The following is a 24,763-nucleotide window of genomic DNA, read 5'->3' on the forward strand; positions in this document are numbered from 1 at the left end:
AAGCTATGTTCAGCACTTTGTTGATTTTTTCTTCATTTAAAATGCTTTATTAATGAAAGTATTATTATTATTATTATTATTGTAAGACCAGCGGTGACTACGGGGCTGAGACATCAGCAGTCAAAGGAGTGCAAGAGAACATGAATGCGTGGAGTTACAGTAGTGTTCAGAATAATAGTACTGCTATGTGACTAAAAAGATTAATCCAGGTTTTGAGTATATTTCTTATTGTTACATGGGAAACAAGATACCAGGAGATTCAATAGAGTCTCACAAATCCAACAAGACCAAGCATTCATGATATGCACACTCTTAAGGCTATGAAATTGGGCTATTAGTAAAAAAAAAAAAAAAAGTAGAAAAGGGGGTGTTCACAATAATAGTAGCATCTGCTGTTGACACTACAAACTCAAAACTATTATGTTCAAACTGCTTTTTTAGCAATCCTGTGAATCACTAAACTAGTATTTAGTTGTATAACCACAGTTTGCGAGGCATTAATTTTGTTGGTTTGGAACCAAGATTTTGCTGGTTTACTAGTGTGCTTGGGGTCATTATCTTGTTGAAACACACATTTCAAGGGCATGTCCTCTTCAGCATAAGGCAACATGACCTCTTCAAATATTTTGACATATCCAAACTGATCCATGATACCTGGTATGCGATATATAGGCCCAACACCATAGTAGGAGAAACATGCCCATATCATGATGCTTGCACCACCATGCTTCACTGTCTTCACTGTGAACTGTGGCTTGAATTCAGAGTTTGGGGGTCGTCTCACACACTGTCTGCGGCCCTTGGACCCAAAAAGAACAATTTTACTCTCATCAGTCCACAAAATATTCCTCCATTTCTCTTTAGGCCAGTTGATGTGTTCTTTGGCAAACTGTAACCTCTTCTGCACGTCTTTTATTTAACAGAGGGACTTTGCGGGGGATTCTTGCAAATAAATTAGCTTCACACAGGTGTCTTCTAACTGTCACAGCACTTAAGGTAACTCCACACTGTCTTTGATCATCCTGGAGCTGATCAATGGGTAAGCCTTTGCCATTCTGGTTACTCTTCTATCCATTTTGATGGTTGTTTTCCATTTTCTTCCACGCGTCTCTGGTTTTTTGGTTCATTTTAAAGCACTGGAGATCATTGTAGATGAACAGCCTATAATTTTTTGCACCTGCGTATAAGTTTTCCCCTCTCCAATCAACTTTTTAATCAAACTACGCTGTTTTTCTGAACAATGTCTTGAACGTCCCATTTTCCTTCAAAGACAAAAGCATGTTCAACAGGTGCTGGCTTCATTCTTACATAGGGGACACTTGATTCACACCTGTTTGTTCCACAAAATTGACGAACTCACTGACTGAAATCCACACTACTATTATTGTGAACATCCCCTTTTGTACTTTTTTTTTTTACTAATAGCCCAATTTCATAGCCTTAAGAGTGTGCATATCATGAATGCTTGGTCTTGTTGGATTTGTGAGAATCTACTGAATCTACTGGTACCTTGTTTCCCATGTAACAATAAGAAATATACTCAAAACCTGGATTAATCTTTTTAGTCACATAGCACTATTACTATTCTGAACACTACTGTATAATAAGAAATGAGAGAATTAGAGAAACAACAAAAGTCACAGAAATAGCAAAGAAAGCTCAAGAAAGTCAATTGAGACAGTTTAGCCGTGATGAGATTATGAAGATGTTGCAAAAAGAGTGATGAGACTGTAACTGGAGGGGAAGGAAGGCGGGGGAGGCTGAGGGGGAGGTGGATGGAAAGAGGAAAGACTTGGAGGGAGTGGATTGTGTGGAGACTGTCTCTCGGAACCACAGAGCCCCACAGACAAGTGTCCATCTGTACCTTCAGGGACTCGTAGTGCTCCTGTCTGATGTCCTCATACTCCTCTTTCAGGTCCTCAAAGTACTCCTCCCTCACCACACTATCCAGTAGCTGGGAACACTGGTGCAGACAAGACAAAAAACTCTCAGTTAACATGGACTGAAATCATTTTGGTATTTAATTTTAATGCTTGGGACTGAGTTTCAAAATCATTGCCCACATCATCTTATATCAATACTTTATATTGTGTTGGCTGCCATGGTAACCGTTAAACCTGTTCAAGTCACACTTAAATAACTATATTGTTGGTTTCTTCTATTTGTGTGTCAAAAACAACTCAATAAGACAACTCAACTCAGTATATATTCCCTGCTGGCAAATGCTGCTTTGGTAAAGTGCTTGTATCTGATAGCTGATTTCACAATGTAGACACCAACCCATGAACCTGGCAGTGTCTAGGTTTGTTAATCAAAGGCCATAACACTGCCAAAATATGTCAATCTTTTACAATATGCTTATTGCCAACCCATAACAAGGACTTGTACCAAGTTACCCAAAATTTCAAATAAAAATATGAGAGGAGTTGATTTCAGAATGCTTAAACCCATTTTGGGGTGGACAGACAGACAGACATCGCCACAACATTATCCCACCTTTGGCTAAAAGATGTGTGTGCACCACAGAGCCGTATATGAGTCCTGGAGAACGCGGTCGCAATGCTGCCGACTTAACGGAAATGTTCCTTCATGGAGAACGAATTAAAATACTATTCTTACCTAGTTATCAAGCCAGTAAGATTCATTTACATTAAATTCTGTAAGGAAAGTATTAAACTTAACCTGACACCCACACATTCTGAAATACTAGTGTTGAAAGTTTACACGGATCCGATCTGTTCCAGCTTCAATCAATTCCTTTGCAGATGATCATTAATGAGTCACTTTTTATTCCATGAAAGATCAAGGCACAGAAGTTGAAAGTGAACATGTCATAATCCAAACAAGTTAATGTTGAAAGTTTACACAGATCCGATATGTTCCAGCTTCCAAATTCTGCAGACATAAGAAGGCACTATATTGTGACACACGCAATCCAGACTGGGCACACCGGCCGCAGTAATTACTTCCAGATGGTAAATCCATTTTTGTATTGTACTGAATTAATTCAGTTTTGAGTAAATTCCATTTGAGGTGGTTTCTAAATCCACTGTATATATGTCTTCATATCATGCACTGCACAGGCGTGACGCTCTGCAAGACACACCAGTTTATTGCCCAAAAGTCACGGAAAAAGTAACAGGAATAACCAAAACTACTTACTTATGGAAGGAAATGTCTCCCTTCTTCCTCCGGTTGTGGCACTGCCAACATATACAGCTTTCAGGCAAGTTCCAGCTGTTTCTTCACAAGCTATAAGAGTGTCGGCAGGCGCTAGTCACTGAGTTGCCCAGTTAGAAAATGGTGACCACACCTCCTTGCAGGGACGTGTCTCAGGGTGACTGTGGACTCTAGTACTCATATACGGTTCTGTGGTGTGGACCTGGTGTGTGTGTGTGTATTTCTGCAGGTTCTGGTAGATGCTCTTACCACCACCACACTCCTGGAAGCATCCAGGACATGGACAACCGGTGAACTGTAGCGAGGAGCAATCTTCACTGCTGTGTGTGTCCTGAAAACAACAAACAATAAACTCAAGATCATGAGCTGTCCACCTGAGATGATCCTGTCAGGTACAATTTGTTAACTTTGGATCAGGTAACAGACTCCTTCAGAACTGTCAATTATTTATTGTAAAATCTGAGCTACGGAACACAAATGGACTAACCATCACCAGAGGAGTTGGACCAGTCAGAACGCAGGTCTATCAACTCCGGGTGATTTGGTTTGTGATTTTGCGGATAGATACATTGAATAAAGGGAAGAGTTAATCAGTGACCCCGCTGACATATTTTCCTGTAAAATCCCGATGCCCCTGGAATCAATGCCAGACCACGCTGCTCTCACACTCTATGGTAAAGCTGCATGGAGTAGACAGTTCTCAAAAACTGAGTGACTGCGCAAGAAGGAGAAGAGTGAGGAAAGCCACCAAGACACTCAGACAACCCGGGAGAAATTATGGGCTTATGTGGTTGTGATTGAAGTAATTGTGTACAGTGAAAGCTTTGCATTTTGCATCACTACTCTTAGCTTCATAGTGGAGTAGAGCAGAGAAGGATTTCATTTCACCAAAAGATCAAATCCAGGCTTGCATCTCAGATGTACCTTCTGGCAATTTGTAGCTAAACTTTCAGGTCTTCTTTTTAAGAAAATCCTCCTCTATATCACTTCATCGTGAAGATGGATAACTGGTGAAACAAAATGCAAAGCTTGCACTGTGCATAATTTCTCCAATCACAGCCACATAAGCCTATAACTTCTTCTGGGTTGTCTGTGTGTCTTGGTGGCTTTCCTCACTCTTCTCCTTCTTGCACAGTAACTCAGTTTTTGAGAACTGTCTACTCCATGCAGATTTACCACAGAGTGCCATATTATTTGTATTTCTTTGTAATTGATGTAAATAAAGTCCAAAACATATTCAGTGGCAGCTTCACCATCAGAGAGCCTCGTCCACAACAACCACAAAAGACTCCAAGCTGTTGTTGATGTTAAAGGGGGCAACAAACAGTATTAAGAACAGGGGTATGTAAACGTTTGATCAGGGTCATTAGGGTAGTTTGTGTTGTCATTATGATTTAAAAAGAGTAAACCTGGTTGGTTGACAATAAATGGCTTCATCCAACCAACCATGAGTGAAAAAAAAGGTTTTTGTGTTTATATTCATATTCTCTGAAAAATGGCCAAAAAAAAAAAACAAAAATTCTGCCAGGGTATGTAAACTTTTGAACACAACTGTACATCAGTTTCTGGTTCTTACAATATGTAAGAACTCTAAAGTTACAGTGTTTATTGTTATGATTCATATTTTTCTAGGAGTTCTTGTTTTGTTCTATAATACATGACTTCATTCATCCAGCTTGTTTCTCCAGTCAGCTCAACTTTCTATGACTATGAAGGCTGCTAGCTGTGCCAGATCAGGTGTGCAGACAAGCCAGATCCTGCACCCGCCTTTTTGAGCGATTGTGTGGACACTACATAGAAAAAAAATCTCTTTAAAATAACCCACTGGATCGTTTAAAAAAAATAAGCACCGTGTGACCTTTGACATGGTCACAATGAAATCACAATATGTTTGAGCAAAACACTCTGTGTGTGTGTGTGTGTTTTACTTTGACGTGGTGGCTCCCCCAATCAGTAGTGGCGTCACCATTCCCAGTCTTTCCATCTCTTTGGCCACATGTATCATTTCCTCCAGAGAGGGAGTAATCAGACCAGACAAACCAATAATATCTGTGGGACATATTATTATTATTAATTATTATTATTACTGTTATTATCATCTGTGTTTGTTTCTTTTTAAATGTACCAATAAATGGACTACAGTACATTAAGGGGTGTTGTGGTTCATTTAATGTCAAGCTGAGCTATATGTTGCAAGAGTGGTTAAATTGTAGAAGGAATGATCTAAACAGGGCGACACGGTGGATTAGTGGTTAGCAAACGGACTGCATTTATATAGCACTTTTCCATCTGCATCACACGCTCAAAGCGCTTTACAAATAATGCCTCACATTCACCCCAATGACAGGGTGACAGGCTGGATGATCAGTAATTGCTGGACACAAATGCATGGCTCGATCAAACAGCTCTGATTTTTAGAAGGCTTCACTGTTGTGGATAACAGAGGTCAGTACACGAGTAAGCAGTCCAGAAAAAGCAGCAGTACAAAAATCATAAGGCAAAAAGGCGTGGTCAATGTAACAGGATGGAGGTCAGGAACACACAATGAGGCAGGCAGGACTATGGAATGCAGGTACAGAGCTGGAATGAAGGCACAAGGCACAACAAACTGGCAAGGAACTAACACACCAAGTGAGCTTATATAACCCCAGGTGGTAATCAGCAAATTAGGAACAGGTGTGCATGGAAAGCACCAGAACCAGGGCGTGGTCAGAGAGAAGGAAACACTCATCACCAAGAGAAAGACAAGAGAAGCAGAGACAGACAGACATGTGCATGTGGGTGTGAATGTGTTTGTTTGTCTATATATGGCCCTGCGACAGACTGGCGTCCTGCCCAGGGTAAACCCCGCCTCACACCCTATGACTGCTGGCATAGGCTCCAGCCTCTGCGACCCTTAAATGAATGAATGATCTAAATAGCAGGTTTGCTTGTTTGTTTGTGGTTTTTCTTGGTTTCAGCTGCCCCAGTTGCTTGGTGTCAGCACAGCAGATCTCCAAGTTTTATGCTGATACTCTTCAAAGGAAATCTTCCACTCAAAACAAACATTCAAACATAATTCCAGTGAATGCTGCAGATCTCAGTACACAGTTCGGTTTTACATATTTGTTGGTCCCCTAATACATTAATTTATTTTCTGTGGATCATCTGGGTCAGAGTCACGTTGGCAGCAGACCAAGCAACTCAGACCTATCTCTATCCTTGGCCAAGTCCTGTAACTCTTGTGTGGTATCCCGAGGCATCCCCAAGCCAGCTGGGAAATATGGCCCTTAACATATAATCACATATATCATATTAACAACAACAGAGCAGTATTTTTCTCCCCCTTGAACTGCCACCTTATTGTGGTGGGGGAGTTTGCGTACCCGGATGACCCTAGGAGCTATGTTGTCAGGGGCTTTGTGCCCCTGGTAGGGTCTCCTAAGGCAAACAGATCCTAGGTGACAGGTCAGACTAAGGGCAGTTCAGAAGCTCCCATGACCACTACAAAATCAAGGACCGAGACGTCGTCTGGTACGGCGGAGCCAGAGCCCCACCCTGGAGCCAGGCCTGGGGTTGGGGCTCACGCGAGCGCCTGGTGGTCGGGCCTTAGTCCACGGGGCCCAGCCAGGCTCAGCCCGAAAGAGCGACGTGGGCCCGCCCTCCTGTGGGTTCACCACCTGCAGAGGGGGCCATGGGGGTCGGGTGCAGAGAGGATTGGGTGGCAGTCGAGGGCGGGTGGCCCGGCGGCCCGATCCGCGCTCACAGCTCCTGGCTGTTGGGACATGGAACGCCACCTTGTTGGGGGGAAGGAGTCTGAGCTTGTGCAGGAGGTTGAGAGATACCAACGAGAGATAGTCGGGGTCACCTCCATGCACAGCTTGGGCTCTGGTACCCAACTCCTGGAGAGGGGCTGGACGCTCCACTTTTCTGGCGTTGCCCACGGGGAGAGGCGGAGAGCTGGGGTAGCATTGCTTATTGCTCCCCAGCTCAGTCGCCATGTGTTGGAATTCACCCCGGTGAATGAGAGAGTAGTGTCCCTATGCCTCTGTGTCACTGTTATCTCGGTCTATGGGCCGAGGGGCAGTACAGAGTACCCGACCTTCTTGGAGTCCCTGGGAGGGGTACTAGACAGTGCTCTGAGTGGGGACTCCATTGAGTGGGGACTCCATTGTTCTCCTGGGGGAGTTCAACGCCCACGTGGGCGGCGACAGTGAGACCTGGAGGGGGTGATCAGGAAACACAGCTTCCCCGATCTGAACCCAAGTGGTGTTCAGTTGTTGGACTTCTGGGGATGTTGTCGGGCGGTGGAAGGAATATTTGGAGGATCTCCTCAATCCCATCGTCACGTCTTCCGAAGAGGAAGCAGAGACTGGGGACTCAGAGGCGGACTCATCCATCACCGAGGTGGTCAGAAAGCTCCTCGGTGGCAAGGCTCCTGGGGTGGATGAAATCCGTCCTGAGTACCTTAAGTCTCTGGATGTTGTGGGACTGTCTTGGTTGACACACCTCAGCAACATCGCGTGGCGGTCGGGGACAGTGCCTCTGGATTGGCAGACTGAGATGGTGGTCCCTCTGTTTAAGAAGGGGGACCGGAGGGTGTGTTCCAACTATAGGGGGATCACACTCCTCAGCCTCCCCGGTAAGGTCTATTCCAGAGTACTGGAGAGGAGAATTCGACCGATAGTCAAACCTCGGATTCAGGGGGAGCAGCGTGGTTTTCGTCCTGGTCGCGGCACACTGGACCAGCTCTACACCCTCCATCGGGTGCTCGAGGGTTCATGGGAGTTTGCCCAACCAGTCCACATGTGCTTTGAGGATCTGGAGAAGGCGTTAGACCGTGTCCCTCAGGGTACCCTGTGGGGGGTGCTCCGGGACTACGGGGTCTGGGGTCCTTTGCTAAGGGCTATCTGGTCCCTGTACAACCACAGCAGGAGCTTGGTTCGCATTGCCGGTAGTAAGTCAAACCTGTTTCCAGTGCATGTTGGCCTCCGCCAGGGCTGCCCTTTGTCAATACTTCTGTTCATTACCTTTATGGACAGAATTTCTAGGCGCAGCCAGGGTGTAGAGGGGGTCCGGTTTGGGAACCACAGAATCTCATCTCTGCCGTTTGCGGACGATGTGGTTCTGTTGGCTTCGTCAAATCAGGACCTTCAGTGTGCACTAGAGCGGTCTGCAGCAGAGTGTGAAGTGTCCAGGATGAAAATCAGCACCTCCAAATCTGGGGCCATGGTTCTCGACCGGAAAAAGGTGCCTTGCCCTTTCAGGTCAGCGGAGTGTCCTTGCCTCAAGTGGAGGAGTTTAAGTACCTCGGGGTCTTGTTCACGAGCAAGGGACAGATGGAGCGTGAGATCGACAGATGGATCGGTCCAGCATCTGCAATGATGCGGTCGCTGTATCGGACCGTCGTGGTGAAGAGAGAGCTGAGCAGGGGGGCAAAGCTCTCGATTTACCGATTGATCTACGTTCCGACCCTCACCTATGGTCATGAGATTTGGTTCATGACCCAAAGAACGAGATCGTGAGTACAAGCGGCTGAGATGAGTTTCCTCCGCAGGGTGGCTGGGCGCTCCCTTAGAAATAGGGTGAGGAGCTCGATCACTTGAGAGGAGCTCAGAGTCGAGCCCCTGCTCCTCCACGTCGAAAGGAACCAGCTGAGGTGGCTCAAGCATCTTTTCCGGATGCCCCCTGGACGCCTTGCTGGAGAGGTGTTCCGGGCATGCCCCATTGGGAGGAGGCCCCGGGGAAGACCCAGGACATGCTGGAGGGACTACGTCTCTCGGCTGGCTTGGGAATGCCTCGGGGTTCCCCGGAGGAGCCGGGGGAGGTGTGTGTGGATCGGGAGGTCTGGCTTTGCTTGAGCTGCTGCCCCTGCGACCCGACTCTGGATTAAAGCGGAAGAAAATGGATGGATGGATGGATGGATGGACAGCAGTATTTACTCAACAATTACAACTCTCTTTGTAGACTGTAAGACAGAAAACTCAATACTGATGGTGTTCAACCCAGCTCCTGGAGACAAAATGACTGACATAGACTGGCTGTGTGTGGAGTGATGAGCAGGGTCTGCGAACCCTGATGTTCAATATGTTGTATGATATTTTAAACATGCAAACAAACAAACACAAACAAAAAAAACCTGTAGTTCACATACATGTAAGCAAGACACAAACCAGGAAACAGTCCAAAGTGAGGACCAGTCCAGAACCTGATGTGTGTAGAGTGTTTTTGGATTTTTCTCAGGTGCTGTTCTGGACATGGCATTAAGCTGCACCTGGTACTGTGGGTGGTCATCCATCCTGCACACAACTCCTTTTTGGGGGGCCAGTTGTGAGATGCGTATCAGATAGCAACACAGAATACCGACGTTTAGATGCTAAATCAAACCAGTTAGCGTGGAAACACTCATCACATCCGCCCAACTCAGATGTTCCCGCCACATCAGAGAACTTGCCTCTAGCAGGCAAAAGAAGGGTGGTGAGAAGCTCCGCTATAAGGCCGTGCTGAAATGGCACATGAAGAACACCAACATCGACACTGATACATGGGAAGACCAAGCAGAGACAAGATCCATATCAGGGGTCACCAACCCTGTTCCTGGAGGGGACCTGTCCTGCATGATTTCTAACTCTCCCTGTTCCACTCCCAGGCAATTAACTCTATCAGGTGTGCTCAGCCAAGAAACAGCTGGAAGACACCACTTAAAAAAAACACAAAACAAAACAAACAAAAACAGGTGTGACGTGAGTAGGTTGACGTGGAAAATGTGCAGGGCAGAGGCTCTCCAGGAACAGAGTTGGTGACCCCTGCTTTGTGACTTCATCATCAGTCAATCACAAATACTGACCATTAGGAGCTTTTGTTTAAATCTGTCTCAGGGGTCACCATCCTGTTCCTGGAGAGCCCCTGCAGGTGGCAGGTGTTGGTATGAAGGATGCCATCCTCTACCTGCTACACTGAGTCCACTCACACCTCGATAAGGAAAACGGCACAGTGAGTATTCTCTTCCTGGATTTCTCGAGTGCCTTCAACACCATCCAGCACCATGTGCTCCAGGACAAACTGAACAGGATGCGAGTGGACCCCTGCCTCATCACTTGGATCTCCAGCTACCTCACTGACAGGCTCCAGTATGTCAGGCTGAGGGACACCACATCTGACACTGTGATCAGCAGCACCGGAGCACCCCAGAGCACGGTGCTGGCCCCTCTTCTCTTCACCCTGTACACCCTTGACTTCTGCTACAACTCTGAGCTGTGTCACATCCAGAAGTTCACAGAGGACACAGCCATTGTTGGATGCATCAGAGATGACAGCGAAGAGGAGTACAGGAGCCTAGTGAAGGACGTTGCTGCCTGGTGCCATACAAACCACCTAAAGCTCAAATCCTTGAAGATAAAGCAGCTTTAGGAAGTCCAGACCAAGTGCAGGACCAGTTCTGATTGATATTTTATAAATATAATGTATTCATTTGTCAGTATTTTGTTTATGTATGTAAATATTTATATATAGCTTAATCATATATTGTCTTTTCAAATTGCTAAAATAGTTGACTTTACTGTCACTATCTGCCTCTCTATCATTATTAGTGTGTGTGTGTGTGTGTGTGTGTATGTATATGTATAATGTGTATGTTTACAGTGTTTGCAAAATACCCGTCTACAGTCTAGGTTGTATCAGAATATTCTATTACTGTTAATCCCATTATGAATATTCAAATACACCGAACCATTTTTCCTGCATCATAGCTACATGTATAATGTTTGCAGAAAAAAAAACCCGTGTGAAAATCAGTTTACTATTCAGGGAGTTACGATGGATTAAATGCACTGACACGTCATTGCACTGCCAAGGGACAGAGCAGGCTGGACTTTCTGAGCAGGCTGCAGCTGTTTAACATATACAGGAAACTCCTGTGGATGTTCTACCAGTCCGTCATAGCCAGCATCCTCTTTTACACTGTGGTGTGACAGGGGGGCAGCATATCCAAGAAGGACACATCCAGGTTAGACAAACTGATCAGGTGTGCTGGCTCTGTGGTTGGCATGAAGCTGGACTCTCTGGTGATGGAGGCAGAGAAGAGAACACTGGACAAACTGCTGGACATTATGGACGATGCCAGTCGCCCTCTGCACATCGTCATTAGCAACCAGAGAAGCCTCTTCAGCCACAGACTGCTCCTTCCCAAGTGCAGGACCAACAGACTGAAAACCTCCTTTGTCCCTCTGGTGATCAGACTGTACAACTCCTCACTCAGGGGGAGGAGGAATAACGGGAAGACAGAGGACAGGAAGGAGAGGAACAGTAGTAGCCATTAAGCCAGCAGTGATCAGGATGTCTGGTATTTATATTGTGTATTTATATTTGCAAAGCCTTTCTTTTTTACTTTCATTTTTTATACTCTGTGTGCTTCTTACCCTGTATGCTGCTATACAAGGTCTGTCCAAAAAATAACAGACCTTTTCATTTTTTTCAAAAACTATATGGATTTGAATCATGTGCACTTGCATCAGCCAAGCTTGAACCTTTGTGCGCATGTGTGAGTTTTTTCACACCTGTCGGTTGCGTCATTCGCCTGTGGGCAGGCTTTGAGTGAGCACTGGTCCACCCCCCTCGTCGGATTTTCATTGTCAGGGAAATGGCTGAGCGACTGCTGCTTCACTCCATGAAAATGTTTTCAGAAACTGTGTGAGACAGCCAGGTGGGAACCATTCGCAAAATTCAGATGGCTTTCGGTGAAGATTCTATCGGCGTCACACAGATTAAGGACCATTACAACCGGATTAAAGACGGCCCACACCGGCGGAGGGCGTGCCGTGCTCCGAGCGGCCATCAACAGACTGAAACGACCAGATCATTTCCAAAGTGAAGGCTGTGTTGATCCGGCACGTCGTGTGACTACCAGAGAAATCACAGAAAATGTGGACATCAGCACTTTTGCGGCACATTCCACTGTTACAGGAGATTTTGTAATGAAAGACGTGCGGAGGAATTCACACGTGGGACGGAGCCGCTCATGGCGCACAACAAACACCTCCGTGTTGGAAACCATTCGGAAGATTCAGACGGCTTTCGGTGGCTTTTCAGTCAAGTGAGTATCCGAGAAATTGTGTAACAGCTGGACATGCCACAACATGTCCTGTGAGACTTCCAACATGGACGTGTTGTCAGACAATGATTGGGCAGCTGTCTGTGCAGAAACTACATAAATATCTGCAGGGACACTGCTGTATCAGCAAGAACTGTTCATTTTCTTCCTAATAATGAACGTTGGATTACTAGCAACATCAAGAAACGTCTTCAACAAAAAATGAAGCTTTCAAGGTTGGTGATCAGGAGAAGCTTAAGGTGGTAGAGCAGGAAGCGAGGAGGAGTTTACGGCAGACAAAACTGGACAATATAACTGGAGATGAGGCTTCAACATATCATAGAGGAGTGGAGGGGATGGAAGACCATCACTGGTGAGAAAGAGAAGACAAGCCAGGCAACAGCAGGTGACGAGGACAAGGCCAATGGGTTTGAACTGTTTTATAACAGCTTTGAAACAGTGTCCAGTGCTGGTTCAGTGCCACCGACTGTGTCATCTGTACTTCCTCCGCTGTGGTAGCAGCCTCGTCTACTCCACATTATTGCTCTGCTGACACTGGAGCTGCAACGCCTAGCAGATCTGTCCCTCCTCCACGGTTCTTCACAGCAGATGAGGTGAGGGTGGAGTTGAGATTATGCCCTGGATAAGTGCAGATCAGCTTGCTGATCCACTCCACGTACTGTTCAATCTGAGTGTTCAAGGTGGGAGGGTCCCAGCTCTGTGGAAAATAACATGCGTTCTGCCGGTTCCTAAAGTTGGGAGGCCAACTGAGACAAATGAATACAGACCACTTTTTAGTAGTGGCTGCTGTTGTTAAGACTAAGATATTCTGAAGATATGAAACTTTATCCTTCATTAACTTCGGCATCCTGTCACCTGAGCAGAGTGATCTCACGTTGTTCTTATTTCACAGTAGCAGCCCGTCTGAACTCAAAGCACCAAATGCACTATTGGTGTACTGCTCACTGTCTTGTGAGACTTTGGAACAGCCAGGGACTGAGGGCCGTTGACTGATGTCACCTCTCATGATGTGGGGATGTGCCACATTCACCTTGAAACTGCAGGCCGGTGAATCAGTTTGGTCCAGGGCCATTTATTAAATTCACAGCTAACCCTATAACAGGCCCTTTCTCTATATCTATCCACAGTTTGATGGTGGATACAGAATGGACACCAACCCAAGCCACCCCAATGGGATATGCCAAACCCTACCCTGCTGGGACACAGGGCATCCTGGAGAGGCTCGAAATAAATGAAAAAGTAATGCTGACGATGACAGCCGACACAAATCCAACATACTGTAACCAAGTGTTAAAATAACTGAAATCTCTGTCGTGCAGCTGTTCAATGTACTGAGTGTCTAAGTTACTGACAACTTATTTGTATGGGTGCATTTTGGTGCATTTGGTGACCTTACCTGCTTTATGACTGATGGCAGCTCTGAGGATCTGGTCACAGGGAACCATCACACCAAGATCAACCACTCTGCAAGTGTGCAGCAAGAGAATAAATCATACTGATCAATTCTGGGTGAAAAAACATTCTCAAAATCCATGGCAGCAGAACAGAACCTGGACCCAGACGGATTCAATAACATCAATGGTGAACTCAGGTCTGAGATCAGGTTTCTGGTCCTTTGAGCCAATACAGTCTTGTAAAATTTACAGTGCTGAATTACAGATTGTGTACAGCGTCTGAACACTCAGTGGGTGATAGTCATGTTTCTTTTGGCATTTTGAGGTGATTTTGTTCAATAGGCAGTGAATAAAACAACGACTCAGTCAAATGACTCAAAAGAAGTTCCAGAGAATGACATCAAAAGAGCACGTCTGCCTCAATGAAAAGGTTACACAGGCAGATCAAAAAAAAAAGTTCTGTATTTTTGTCAGATATTTCAGAAAGTGAAAATTGTATATGTTCTAGAGTCATTACATATAAATTAAAAATGTTTCAAGCAGCTTTTGTTTTAATTTTGATAATTACATCCTACAGGTCAAAAAACAGAAAAAAATCTCAAAATACAAGACTATTCCATGCTTCTTACAGAGCCACTCCTTAGTTGCCCTGGCTTAAAGAAAAACTAACAGGTTTGTCAGAGCTATAATTTTTGCTGGTTTGTAGGCGATCAAATACTTATTTCATGCAATAAAATGCAAATTAATTATTTAAAAAAAATACAGTATGATTTTCTGATTTTTTTTTTTAAGATTCTGTCTCTCACAGGTGAAGTGTACCTACAATAAAAATTACAGACCTCTCCATTCTTTTTAGGTGGGAGAACTTGCAAAATACTTATTTGCCTCACTGTGTGTTACACTGCCCTCCAAAAATATTGGAACACTTGGTATTTCACACATTAATTTGTTGTGTTGCATCACGGAGCTCATTTGCCACATCTGTCAGCAATCATCATCATCACCTGTATTTAAGCCTCTGGGGCCTCATGTACAAAGGCTGCATGCACACAAAAATGTGCCGTACGTCTGTCTCCACGCTAATGTTCAAATGCATCAAAAGTGAAATGACAATGGAAATGTACAGTGCACCACGTAAAAATCAATGCTGGCGTACACACGTTTCTACAGCTACTGGTCCACTGGCGACATGTAGAGGTGATGCTGGGAAACTGTTAACAGTTTGAAAACAAGAAGTCATCAGAGTGATGTGCACATCAGAGACACACTTATGAACAATTAACACACCCCATGTTTGCAATTATATGGGTGGATATAAAAGCATGCACAAAGTGATGCGGGAAATGGCACTAACAATGGCTGCTTTAGCGTCGTTAGAGGACCTTGCAAATGGTGCAATATGAGGTAAGCATGTATTCAGGGAACGCAAGGATTTGCTTGCAAATAATGACAATTGCCTCATTAAGACAATTTTGTTTACCAAGGCCACTGTTACTGGAGGCCCTACAGCACAATACGGAGAGGAGCCAGGGGTTGTCTGTGTCCACATAGTTGCTGACCTCCTGGGCTTCCTGGTAACAGGGGCATTCCAGCAAGAGCTGGCCAATCGGTCAGGAGTGCACCAGTCAAAATTGAGCCAAGCCATGCTAGCTGTGTGGAACGCAATCTTCCAAATGTCATCCAGGTACATCACATTCCAACATTAAAGCACAATTTGCAGCAAGAGCCGGTTTCCACAATGAATCAGAGCTACTGACTGCACATATATTGCTATAAAGGCGCCATCACATGATGAATTTGTTTTTGTTATTAGGAACCAATTTAATTCTATCAATGTTTCTAAATGTGTGATGCACAAATGCGCTGGGTTGGGAACAGGCTAGAGGCTGGCACGGTGTGTGACAGATGACTGCTTAGTGAGTGAGTATATAGTTTATTCATGTAATTGTTATGGATGAAAGCCAGCATGGGCACATTTGGGCATGTGCACATTCAAATGTGATTTTTATTTAGTTATTTTTATTTATTTTGGTTTTTTTTGCTGGTGAAACTAGAGCTGCAGAACAAACCCAAAGACTGACCAAGACAGGCAGTACAATGAACTCCATTTCCGCACTCAGACCGTAGTGGACGGGGCAATCAGGACATGGCCAGTCATGCGGATGTCAGCAGCTGGCACGGAGACGCCGGTGTCCCCACTATCACGGCCACTGTTTATTGAAGGGGTGAAGTCCTCCACTCCGTCTCCTCCTTTGAAATCCTCTGTCTGACCTTTTATTTTTAATTTCAGACAACACACACAATCTCTGTTTTTTTCCATTTCACACTGCAGCAAGCTGCGTGGGACAAGGAAGACCAAGCCAGAGCTTTCAGTTTTTCTGCACTCTGCCTCTACAAGTGCTGTCATTTTTACACATGACAATACAGAGACAATGGTGGACGTCAAACACACTACACTACACAGGTATGGTACTGTCAACATGACACAACCAAACTATTTAAATAAATATGGATATTCAGATGGAGGCATGGACAGGGAGGACTTTGGTACTTCTGCATGTGCAGCCAATTCCACACTGATTGGGATGAACAAAAGGAATGTGCTTGGATCCATGCGTACACACACTGATACATTTTTATATTTCTGTGCGTACGACAGTTGTGGGCTTTGGTGAACCCCATGTTTTAGTAGGAAATCCACACAAGTCTTTGTACATGAGAGCCCAGGTCTTTCCATTCCACATTCACCAGATACTCAGCTCACCTTACTGGTATTCAGTTTGTCTTTCTGGATAACTATTTCTTCTGTTTTGTTTTTTTTCCATGACTCAGTGTCTGCCTATTTTTGACATTTCTCTTGTGCTCACTGGTTTCAGTATTCTGGTCTCCCATCAGTTCCGTCACAGTCGCCTGGTTCTGGTACACTGCCAAACATATTCTGGTCAAGCCTGTGTCTCCCTGATCCGGTTCCTCCTCCACAATCTACTGCAATATTCATTTACTTTGTCGTTCAATAAACTGTTACTTTACTTTCACCACAGCTCCCTGCATTTGGGTTCAATTCAATCATTGGCTTAGCCATAACATTTATTTATTCCACTTCAAATTATTTTTAATTAATTAAAAATATAAAAGCCAAGATTATGGGTTGCATAAGTAATGGGATGCTTTGGTATATTACTATAATAATAATAATAATAATAATAATAATAATAATAATAATAATAATAGTGTATTTATATTTGCAAACTGTTTTTTTTTTTTTTTTTTTTTTGTTGATTTTTTTTTTTTACTGTCACTTTTGATACTCTGTGTGTTTCTTACACAAGATAGCGGATAATGCAGGATAGTGGACACACAGTTACAAGTGCCTCCAGAAGATAATGTAGGTGCTCAGAAACCAGCTCAATGGTAGGAATAAGAGCCAAGCCATCAATACACACGCCCTACCATTCATCAAATACCCAGCCGGGATAATAAGTTGGCCACAAGAGGAGATGGATAATGTCAAGACATGAAAACTCCTAACATTACATGGAGGTTTCTACCCAAAGTCCAACAAATTGAGGCTCTATGACCAGCGGAAAGAGGGAGGGCAAGGATTAGTTAGTGTCAGATCCACTATCCAGGATGAGATGAGGAGCATCCATGAATATATCAGGAAGATGGAGGTCCTAAGATCAGCTGCTACAAGAATGCCTCAGACAGCTTAAAACAGACAGCGAAAAGGAACAGGACGTGGAGATATCTAAGAAAACCAAACCCCTCCATGGGATATATACCAACAACCAGTGTTGCCACAGTTACTTTGAAAAAGTAATCCAATTACTGATTACTGATTACTCCTTGAAAAAGTAACTTAGTTACTTTACTGATTACTCAATTGTAAAAGTAACTAAGTTAGATTACTAGTTACTTTTTTAGTTAGTTTCCCCAGCTGCCGACAACAACCCATGTCAACATGACAATGATACCTGTTTTGCCAAAACTCACTTTATAGTCACCCTTTCTTGACTTCAATGAAAACAAATACTTGTTTTATAAAAAGTAAAATAAAGACGTCTTTCTTGACCTCATATTTAACTGTTGACAGCACTGTAACAGTAAAACTTGCAATTTCAAACCTACATTGTTTATAAATGTAACTATTAAATTCTAACATTTTTCTAACATTTAAATTCTCTAAACATTTTACTTGTCGAAATTATTATTTTAAGCAGTATTAGTAGTTGTAGTACAAAACGGCTTCAAAACTGGACCTTTAATCTAGGGGTGTTGTGGGGGAGGGGGGCACATCCTTGTCCCACGCCCCCATTCCATCTAGATTCGCCCCTGCTTTGGCGTTTGAGCACAAAGAATGGATAACATTTATTTATGTAGAAAACATGACCAGATTTACAGGTAAGAAAGTTTTATTGCGTTTTCACATCATGTGGTCCTCAGAAAGAGAGTTTAGGTGCATTTGAGTGGAAAACAGTGTTAGTTGTTGACGCGTCGCGGAGGATCAGCTGTTTTTAACGAGACGATACAGAGCGGCTCAGCTCAGAATTCTAAATAAAGGAGGGAAAAAAGTATAAAAATGTCTTTGTAAAGCTCAGTGCAGGTGTGCTGATCACCGCGCTTTAAGAGGTGAGGATGAGTCGAGCAGCTGCAAAAAAACGCGGATGAAAAGCTCACAGCTCACTTAAAGTGGGCAGTTCAGTCAAACCCCGACCTCCTGCCCACGGACCAAGTTTAATGCTGCTATCGACCCACAATGTGTGGGCCGCTGAAGAGGACGTACTGCTGGCCCACCACCACCAGTCGGCGCCCTGCTTGGAGTGCGGGCTTCAAGCATGAGAGGGCGCCGGAGCCATTGGAAGTGACAGCTGTCACTTGTCAACCACACCAGCTGTCTCTCATCAACCACCACATAAGAAGCGGATTACAACTCCACCTCCTCGCCGAGAAATCATCTACCACTAGAGGTAATTCTTCTCTGCTGTTGTTATTCAGTGTTTTTCAAATTGTGATCTGTGTGCAGCCGTATACCTGTAAAGCCTGCTTGGAGATTGGATTGGCGGATAGTGAGAAGACGACGGTCTTCGTCTCTCACTCCATCCAGAAGAGGGACAAACAGGAGCTGCACGAGTGATACGTATCTGGAGGTAGAGGTTTTCCCTCCCGGAGGAATCGTGTGTAAAGGTTGCTGGGTGTGAGGACTCTCACTCACCGTCATCTGTTTCTTGTCTGCCAGCAGTACCAGGGCCGACAACGGAGGACAGAGACCACCTGGGGACTCAGGACTTGGCGGCTCCGGTGTTCTTCAGGCCGTTGGTGGTGGAAGCGGTGTGGGCCCCGGCTCTTCGATCATCAGAGGTCTCCTATCTTCGAGCCTGCCCACAGTCCTCTTGTGTACAATTGGCATCCAGTATTTTTCTGTCTGTATTCCGTTGTGTGCCTTCACAACATTAAATTGTTACTCCTTTTCTTATCCATTGTCCGTTCATTTGCGCCCCCTGTTGTGGGTCCATGTTACGACACCTTCCCAACACACAATGAAAAATAATAGTAACGCACAGTGACATGGAGAAGTAACTTTAATCTGATTACTGATTTGGAAAGATTAACGCGTTAGATTACTCGTTACTAAAAAAAGTGGTCAGATTAGAGTAACCGGCATCACTGCCAACAACAGATTGAGGAAGTGACTGACATCAAGAAAACTTACCAGTGGCTCGAAAAGAGTTGCCTAAGGGACACCACAGAGGCTCTAATTATGGCAGCACAAGAACAAGCCCTAAGCACCAGATCGACAGAGGCAGGAGTCCACCACAGCCAACAGGACTCAAGTTTCAGGCTATGGAAATGTGTCCCAGAGACAGTCCAGCACATAGTAGCAGAATGCAAGATACAAAGTAGGACAGTGTACACTGAGAGGCACAAACAAGTGTCAGGAATCGTGTATAGGAACATCTGTGCTGCATATGGATTAGAGATACCCAAGTCCTGATGAGAGATGCCACCAAAGGTGGTTGAGAATGACAGGGCTAAGGTGCTGTGGGACTTCAAATTCCAGACAGACCAGCAGCTGCTGGCCACCAACCAGATATAGCGGTGGTTGACAAGAGAAAGAAGACTGCAGTTGTGATTGATGTGGCAACCCCAGCTGACAGCAACATCAGAAAGAAGAAGCAAAAGAAAATCAAGAAGTACCAAGGGCTGAAGGAGCAACTGGAGCAGATGTGGAAGGTAAAGTCCAGAGTGGTCCCAGTGGTAACAGGAACACTAAGAGCTGTAACCCTCAAATTGGAAGAGTGGCTCCAGCACATTCCAGGCACATCAGAGGTCTCTGTCCAGAAGAGTGCAGTCCTAGGAACAGCTAAGATCCTGTGCCAAATCCTCACACTCCCAGACCTCTGGTACAGGATCCGAGCTTGAGGAACACACATACCACCCTCCCCAGGTGGGGTGAGAGGGATTTTTATACATATAATTTTTTATACATATAAAATGTGTTTAAAGAGTCAACTGTTCTTGTTTCTTTCAGAATAAATGTCTCCGTGCATAAGTGTACCATAGTCCTACGCTATTCTGCACTGAACACAAAATACATTTTGGTGTGACTCATGATCATTATTGCCACTGATGTCGCACAATGTCACACAAATATACACACGTGCACATCTTGGAGTATTGTGGGACAGTGCACAGCTAGCTGTACGTGACAGTGTGCGTTCCACTGGTAGAACACTGCACAATTATTCACCAGTTTGCTTCAATATTGTGGCTGGAATACTCATTAAATGTCTGAAATATGAGGAATTTGTTTTAACTGACAACACATGAACAAGCTCAGTTACGTTTGTGCATAAAGAAGCACAAGGCGTATACCTGTATGTGTCTAATTGAGTTTTATTTTGCGTGTATGTATTTGTGTCTTTTTCACTCTTTAAACAGAGCACTGCAGTGACGGTGCTGCAGCCACAGTGTGCTGTTACTGGGACAAAAGATGAAACCAGGGAGGACGTCCAGGGAAAAACCATGATATTGCACCAGCAAACGCTACCTGAAGTTGTTGCAACCCAGCACCACACCAACGATGTTCTTGCCAATATCATGGACATCTCCCTTCACTGTAGCTAGAACAATGGTGCCCTGGTATGGATCCTGCAGAATAAAGACAAGGAAGTGACCAGAGGATATCTCAAATGGACAATGTTTATATCATATAGTATATTCAAAATATCTTAGATATGAGAACTTTACAGGCTCATGAAGAGGTGAATATATATGTGTGGAACCAATGACATGATTTCAAAACTGTATGAATCAGACCTGCCAAAAAGGAATTTCCAACAACTCAGTGACATTGTTAAAAAAATTACCACCTCAGATTTATGTGTCAGGTCCAACTGCCACCGAGAACCTCAGCTTGGTGGCTTAGCCACTGGTTGTTAAAAAATAAAAATAAAAGAAAGATAATACACTATTGTTACAAGTGCTGCTGGTGCACACACAGACTCTGGACTAATTGTAACCTTAAAATATGAAATTTAAAATTCTATGATGTTTTGAAGCATTATTTTCCACTCTGTTGGTGACATATTGAAGCCTTGTTCAGCAGAGCTCCTTTAGGATACAGACCCTGGAACCACATCTGAAAGGCATTTTTAAGTATTCTGGAGCAGTGTTTCATGGCAACTGTCACAGTACTTACAAAATGTTTTGGCACCATCCCAAGCCACACATTCTATCACTTGTTAATTCCAGTTATAATTTCCCATTCTGTCAGACAAACATTAATTGTTATTAACCCGACACTAACCAGCTCTAGGTTTCTGTTAACTATTAATTCTGTTAATTATTATTAACCTGACACTAACCAGTTTATTATTAATTATTATTAACCTGACACTAACCAGCTTATTATTAATTATTATTAACTTGACACTAACCAGCTACCCTGGTGCAGTGTTTCATGGCAACTGTCACAGTACTTACAAAATGTTTTGGCACCATCCCAAGCCACACATTCTATCATTTGTTAGTTCAGGTTATAATTTCCCATCCTGTCAGACAAACATTAATTGTTATTAACCCGACACTAACCAGCTCTAGGTTTTGACTAACCATGTTGTCAGCTGTTCCTGAAGCTGCCATCATCTCCCGTTCCTTCTCCATGAAAGGAATCAGATAGTTCACCGCCTTCTTCATAACTCGAGCTGACTTGATCACCTGCAAACAAACATGACTGTGTTTTATCCAACAGTGAGCAGAAACACACAGCGACCAGTGGAACAGGGACAAACGCCAGCTTAGATTTCAGTTTTTAGTCCCTGTAAATACAAGATGATTGAGGTGATACTCATTTGACACAGACTTTCCTTCGAAAAAAAAGACAGTTCATTAGTTTTTGGTGGACAATGAAGACATTTCAGGATGTCAGCTTTATTTCCTGGTATTTTCATTTATATGTTAAACCAAATACAACAAAACACTTTGTATCAGGCCACCAAAGCTTCCTAATTCTGTGTTTTCTAATTTTGCTTTTTTCTGATGGACAGCTCTCTGGTCTTCCTTTTTAACAACACCTACTTCACAGGTGCTTAAAGGGGAACAGAAATGCTTTTTGAGAATTTGTTTGCATATTCCTTGGTAAAAATTAAATGTTATTCATACACTTGCAGAATGTTTGAGAGCAGTGTAGATAATATTATTTGAATCAAATTTGCTGCTAAATTGACATGTAACTCGCCATTGGCTGAAGTCAGTAGAGGGCACTTCTGGTTGACGTCACTGGTTGGGGTCTCCTCTGCTGGGGACGAGTGCAGTTTCCTGAGCTCACTCACTGAACTTCTATTAGTCTCGTCAAGAAACAGGTGGAATATCGCGAAAAGCTGCACATGCTGGGAAAGCCACAAACGGAGGAACAAGGCAGACAATATTTCCTTCCATAAGTAAGTGGTTCTGATTATTCATGTCACTTTGTCCGTGACATCTGGTTCATAAACAGGTGTCTTATGAGGACACGGACGACACTTACACACACCATTCACACACAGAGATGTGCACACACACCACTGACTTCATGAATGAAACTCGGTAAATAAAGGATAATTGTGTAAAAATATAATATATATAAATGTTTCGTAATGGTTTTAGGAGCAAACAGCAGCAGCAGCTGGGTTCAGCCCGGCAGCGCAGCTTAACAGCGCAGATCTGTGTAACTTTCAACACTAATATTTCCACTCTGGTTCCCTGTTTAGCTGTCATTCTGTTCTTAGAAACGTAGCTTGAACAGTGCGCCTGTTGTTCGGGGTAGTGAGGCAGGGTCTTGTGTCCATGGATACTTTGTGTCCCAGTGTGGAGAGTCAATGTGAACATCTGCCTGGACATAGGTGAGACCCTCTTTTATCATTTCCAACTCCTTTTCGCTCAGCCAGCGTTATATCCTCGGCGCCTGGCTGGGAATTGCCACACCGACAACCTCCACATTTAGGCTCACAGGAAGCACCAATGCTCTCCCATCTCCACTATTCCAGAAAGTTTCTGGTAGAACCTGTGACCAATGTGTTCGCAATCTTATGCAACAGACATGCTTTCGGCTTGGGGCAGTCTTTGCTTATTTCCTCATATCTGATTGCAGCTGTTCGCATTGATCGTGCAAAATGGGTCTTTGATTGGTGTGCTGCCATTTCAATGTGCGAAAATAATTCAGAGTGGGCTCCCCCAACAGTTTTGCCCAGTGGACTGTCCCACAAGGGGAGGTCCCCAACAACTTTCACTCTTTGGGGGGCAAGTCTTCCCTCATAGTGGCCGATTAGCAGCTCGACCTCCCTTGGCCGTTTTAGCTCTTCCAAGTCAACTTCAGGAAAGAAGTTTTGAAGCTTACTGGGTTCAATTTCTTGATGGACTTTTGCAGTTTCATCCAATCCATAGCAAACAAGTTCATGTGACCTTTCTTCACCTGAAACAGTCTTAGTATGCACCCTGAGGAGATATCGCTTTGTGTTAACAGTAGGGTTAGGTATTGAGAACCGGTTCTTTTCGGGTATCGTTAAGAAATAATTCTATCCACCAATATCAACAGTCTTTTTGCTTATCGATTCCCTTATTGGTCTTTCAGAGCAGCCGTTGTTTTTGAGGGTGTTTGTCGGGAAAATGATCATTTCTCTACGTTGATTACAGACCCTGGAGCGGCTCTGTAATCAACCGTTTCTGCAGTGCGACTCCACTGAACCAATGAAGTAATGCTTCGATCCGCTGGCTCGTTGGTTCTTTGATTCTCTGCTCTTCAGAAGTGGCAAGTCCGCTTCTTAACCCCTCTCAAAGCCATTAAAATATGTCAATTGTGAGTCACTTTTGTGTGGATTAAAGTAACTAACTGGGACTCTTGTCTTGTTGCAGTCAAAAAACGAGAATCATCCTCTGTTCCGTTGGCACAGCTCCAAACGCTGTGCCGCTCTCTGCTGAGTCCGGTCGGAATTAATAACTTTGAAATAAATTGCCGCTTAAATAAAACGACACCTCTTTCCAAACACTGTAATGCAGACAATAAACTACAATCAACTAAAACTTTTTTCCTCCCAAAATGAGATGTCCTGCATTCTTTATGAATTACATCCTGACGTGCAGCACAGTCAGCTATAAGAGCTCAGTTCAGATGTATAGAAAGACATTCATGCCAATAATGACCGAAAGGAAATGCTTTTGACAAAAACTACAGATTTTGTTCATTTCTATTTATGTCCAGAGATCAAAGATCCACCATGTAGAGTTTATTATGTCCAGAGTTTAAGGATCCAGTGACCAATTTCATATTTATTTACTTTAAGAGCCAATAAAATGTTGTTGACATAGAAAACCTGTAAAGCATACTTTAGTACAGTGGTCCCTCGTTTATCGCGGGAGTTACGTTCAAAAAATAACCCGCGATAAGCAAAATCCGCAAAGTAGTCAGCGCTATTTTTTTGCAATTATTATAGATGTTATAAGGCTGTAAAACCCCTCACTACACACTTTATATACTTTTCTCAAACAGGCATTAACATTTTCTCACTTTTCTCTCCTGTGTAAACGCTGTCTTTTTTCTTCTGGGCGAGAAGATTATAAACAGACA

The 24,763-nt window shown here is 43.9% G+C and overlaps 1 protein-coding gene across 3 annotated transcripts in view; it reads right to left on the reverse strand.

The window, feature by feature from the left end:
* Positions 1–24,763, reverse strand: part of mtr (5-methyltetrahydrofolate-homocysteine methyltransferase) — a 148,564-nt gene that overhangs the window by 35,378 nt on the left and 88,423 nt on the right. For 2 of the 3 annotated variants that reach the window (XM_034194168.1, XM_034194167.1), the window contains exons 21-26: positions 21,754–21,879; positions 20,711–20,811; positions 13,665–13,732; positions 5,109–5,229; positions 3,430–3,511; positions 1,865–1,963 (exon numbers count right to left, since the gene is read on the reverse strand). In XM_034194168.1, the coding sequence (XP_034050059.1) occupies positions 1,865–1,963; positions 3,430–3,511; positions 5,109–5,229; positions 13,665–13,732; positions 20,711–20,811; positions 21,754–21,879 (597 nt within the window). The remainder of the gene's footprint in view (positions 1–1,864; positions 1,964–3,429; positions 3,512–5,108; positions 5,230–13,664; positions 13,733–20,710; positions 20,812–21,753; positions 21,880–24,763) is intronic. The other variant, XM_034194169.1, reaches the window with a different exon arrangement.

Source organism: Thalassophryne amazonica, chromosome 18 (genome assembly GCF_902500255.1).
Source record: "Thalassophryne amazonica chromosome 18, fThaAma1.1, whole genome shotgun sequence".
Taxonomy (NCBI): Eukaryota; Metazoa; Chordata; class Actinopteri; order Batrachoidiformes; family Batrachoididae; genus Thalassophryne; species Thalassophryne amazonica.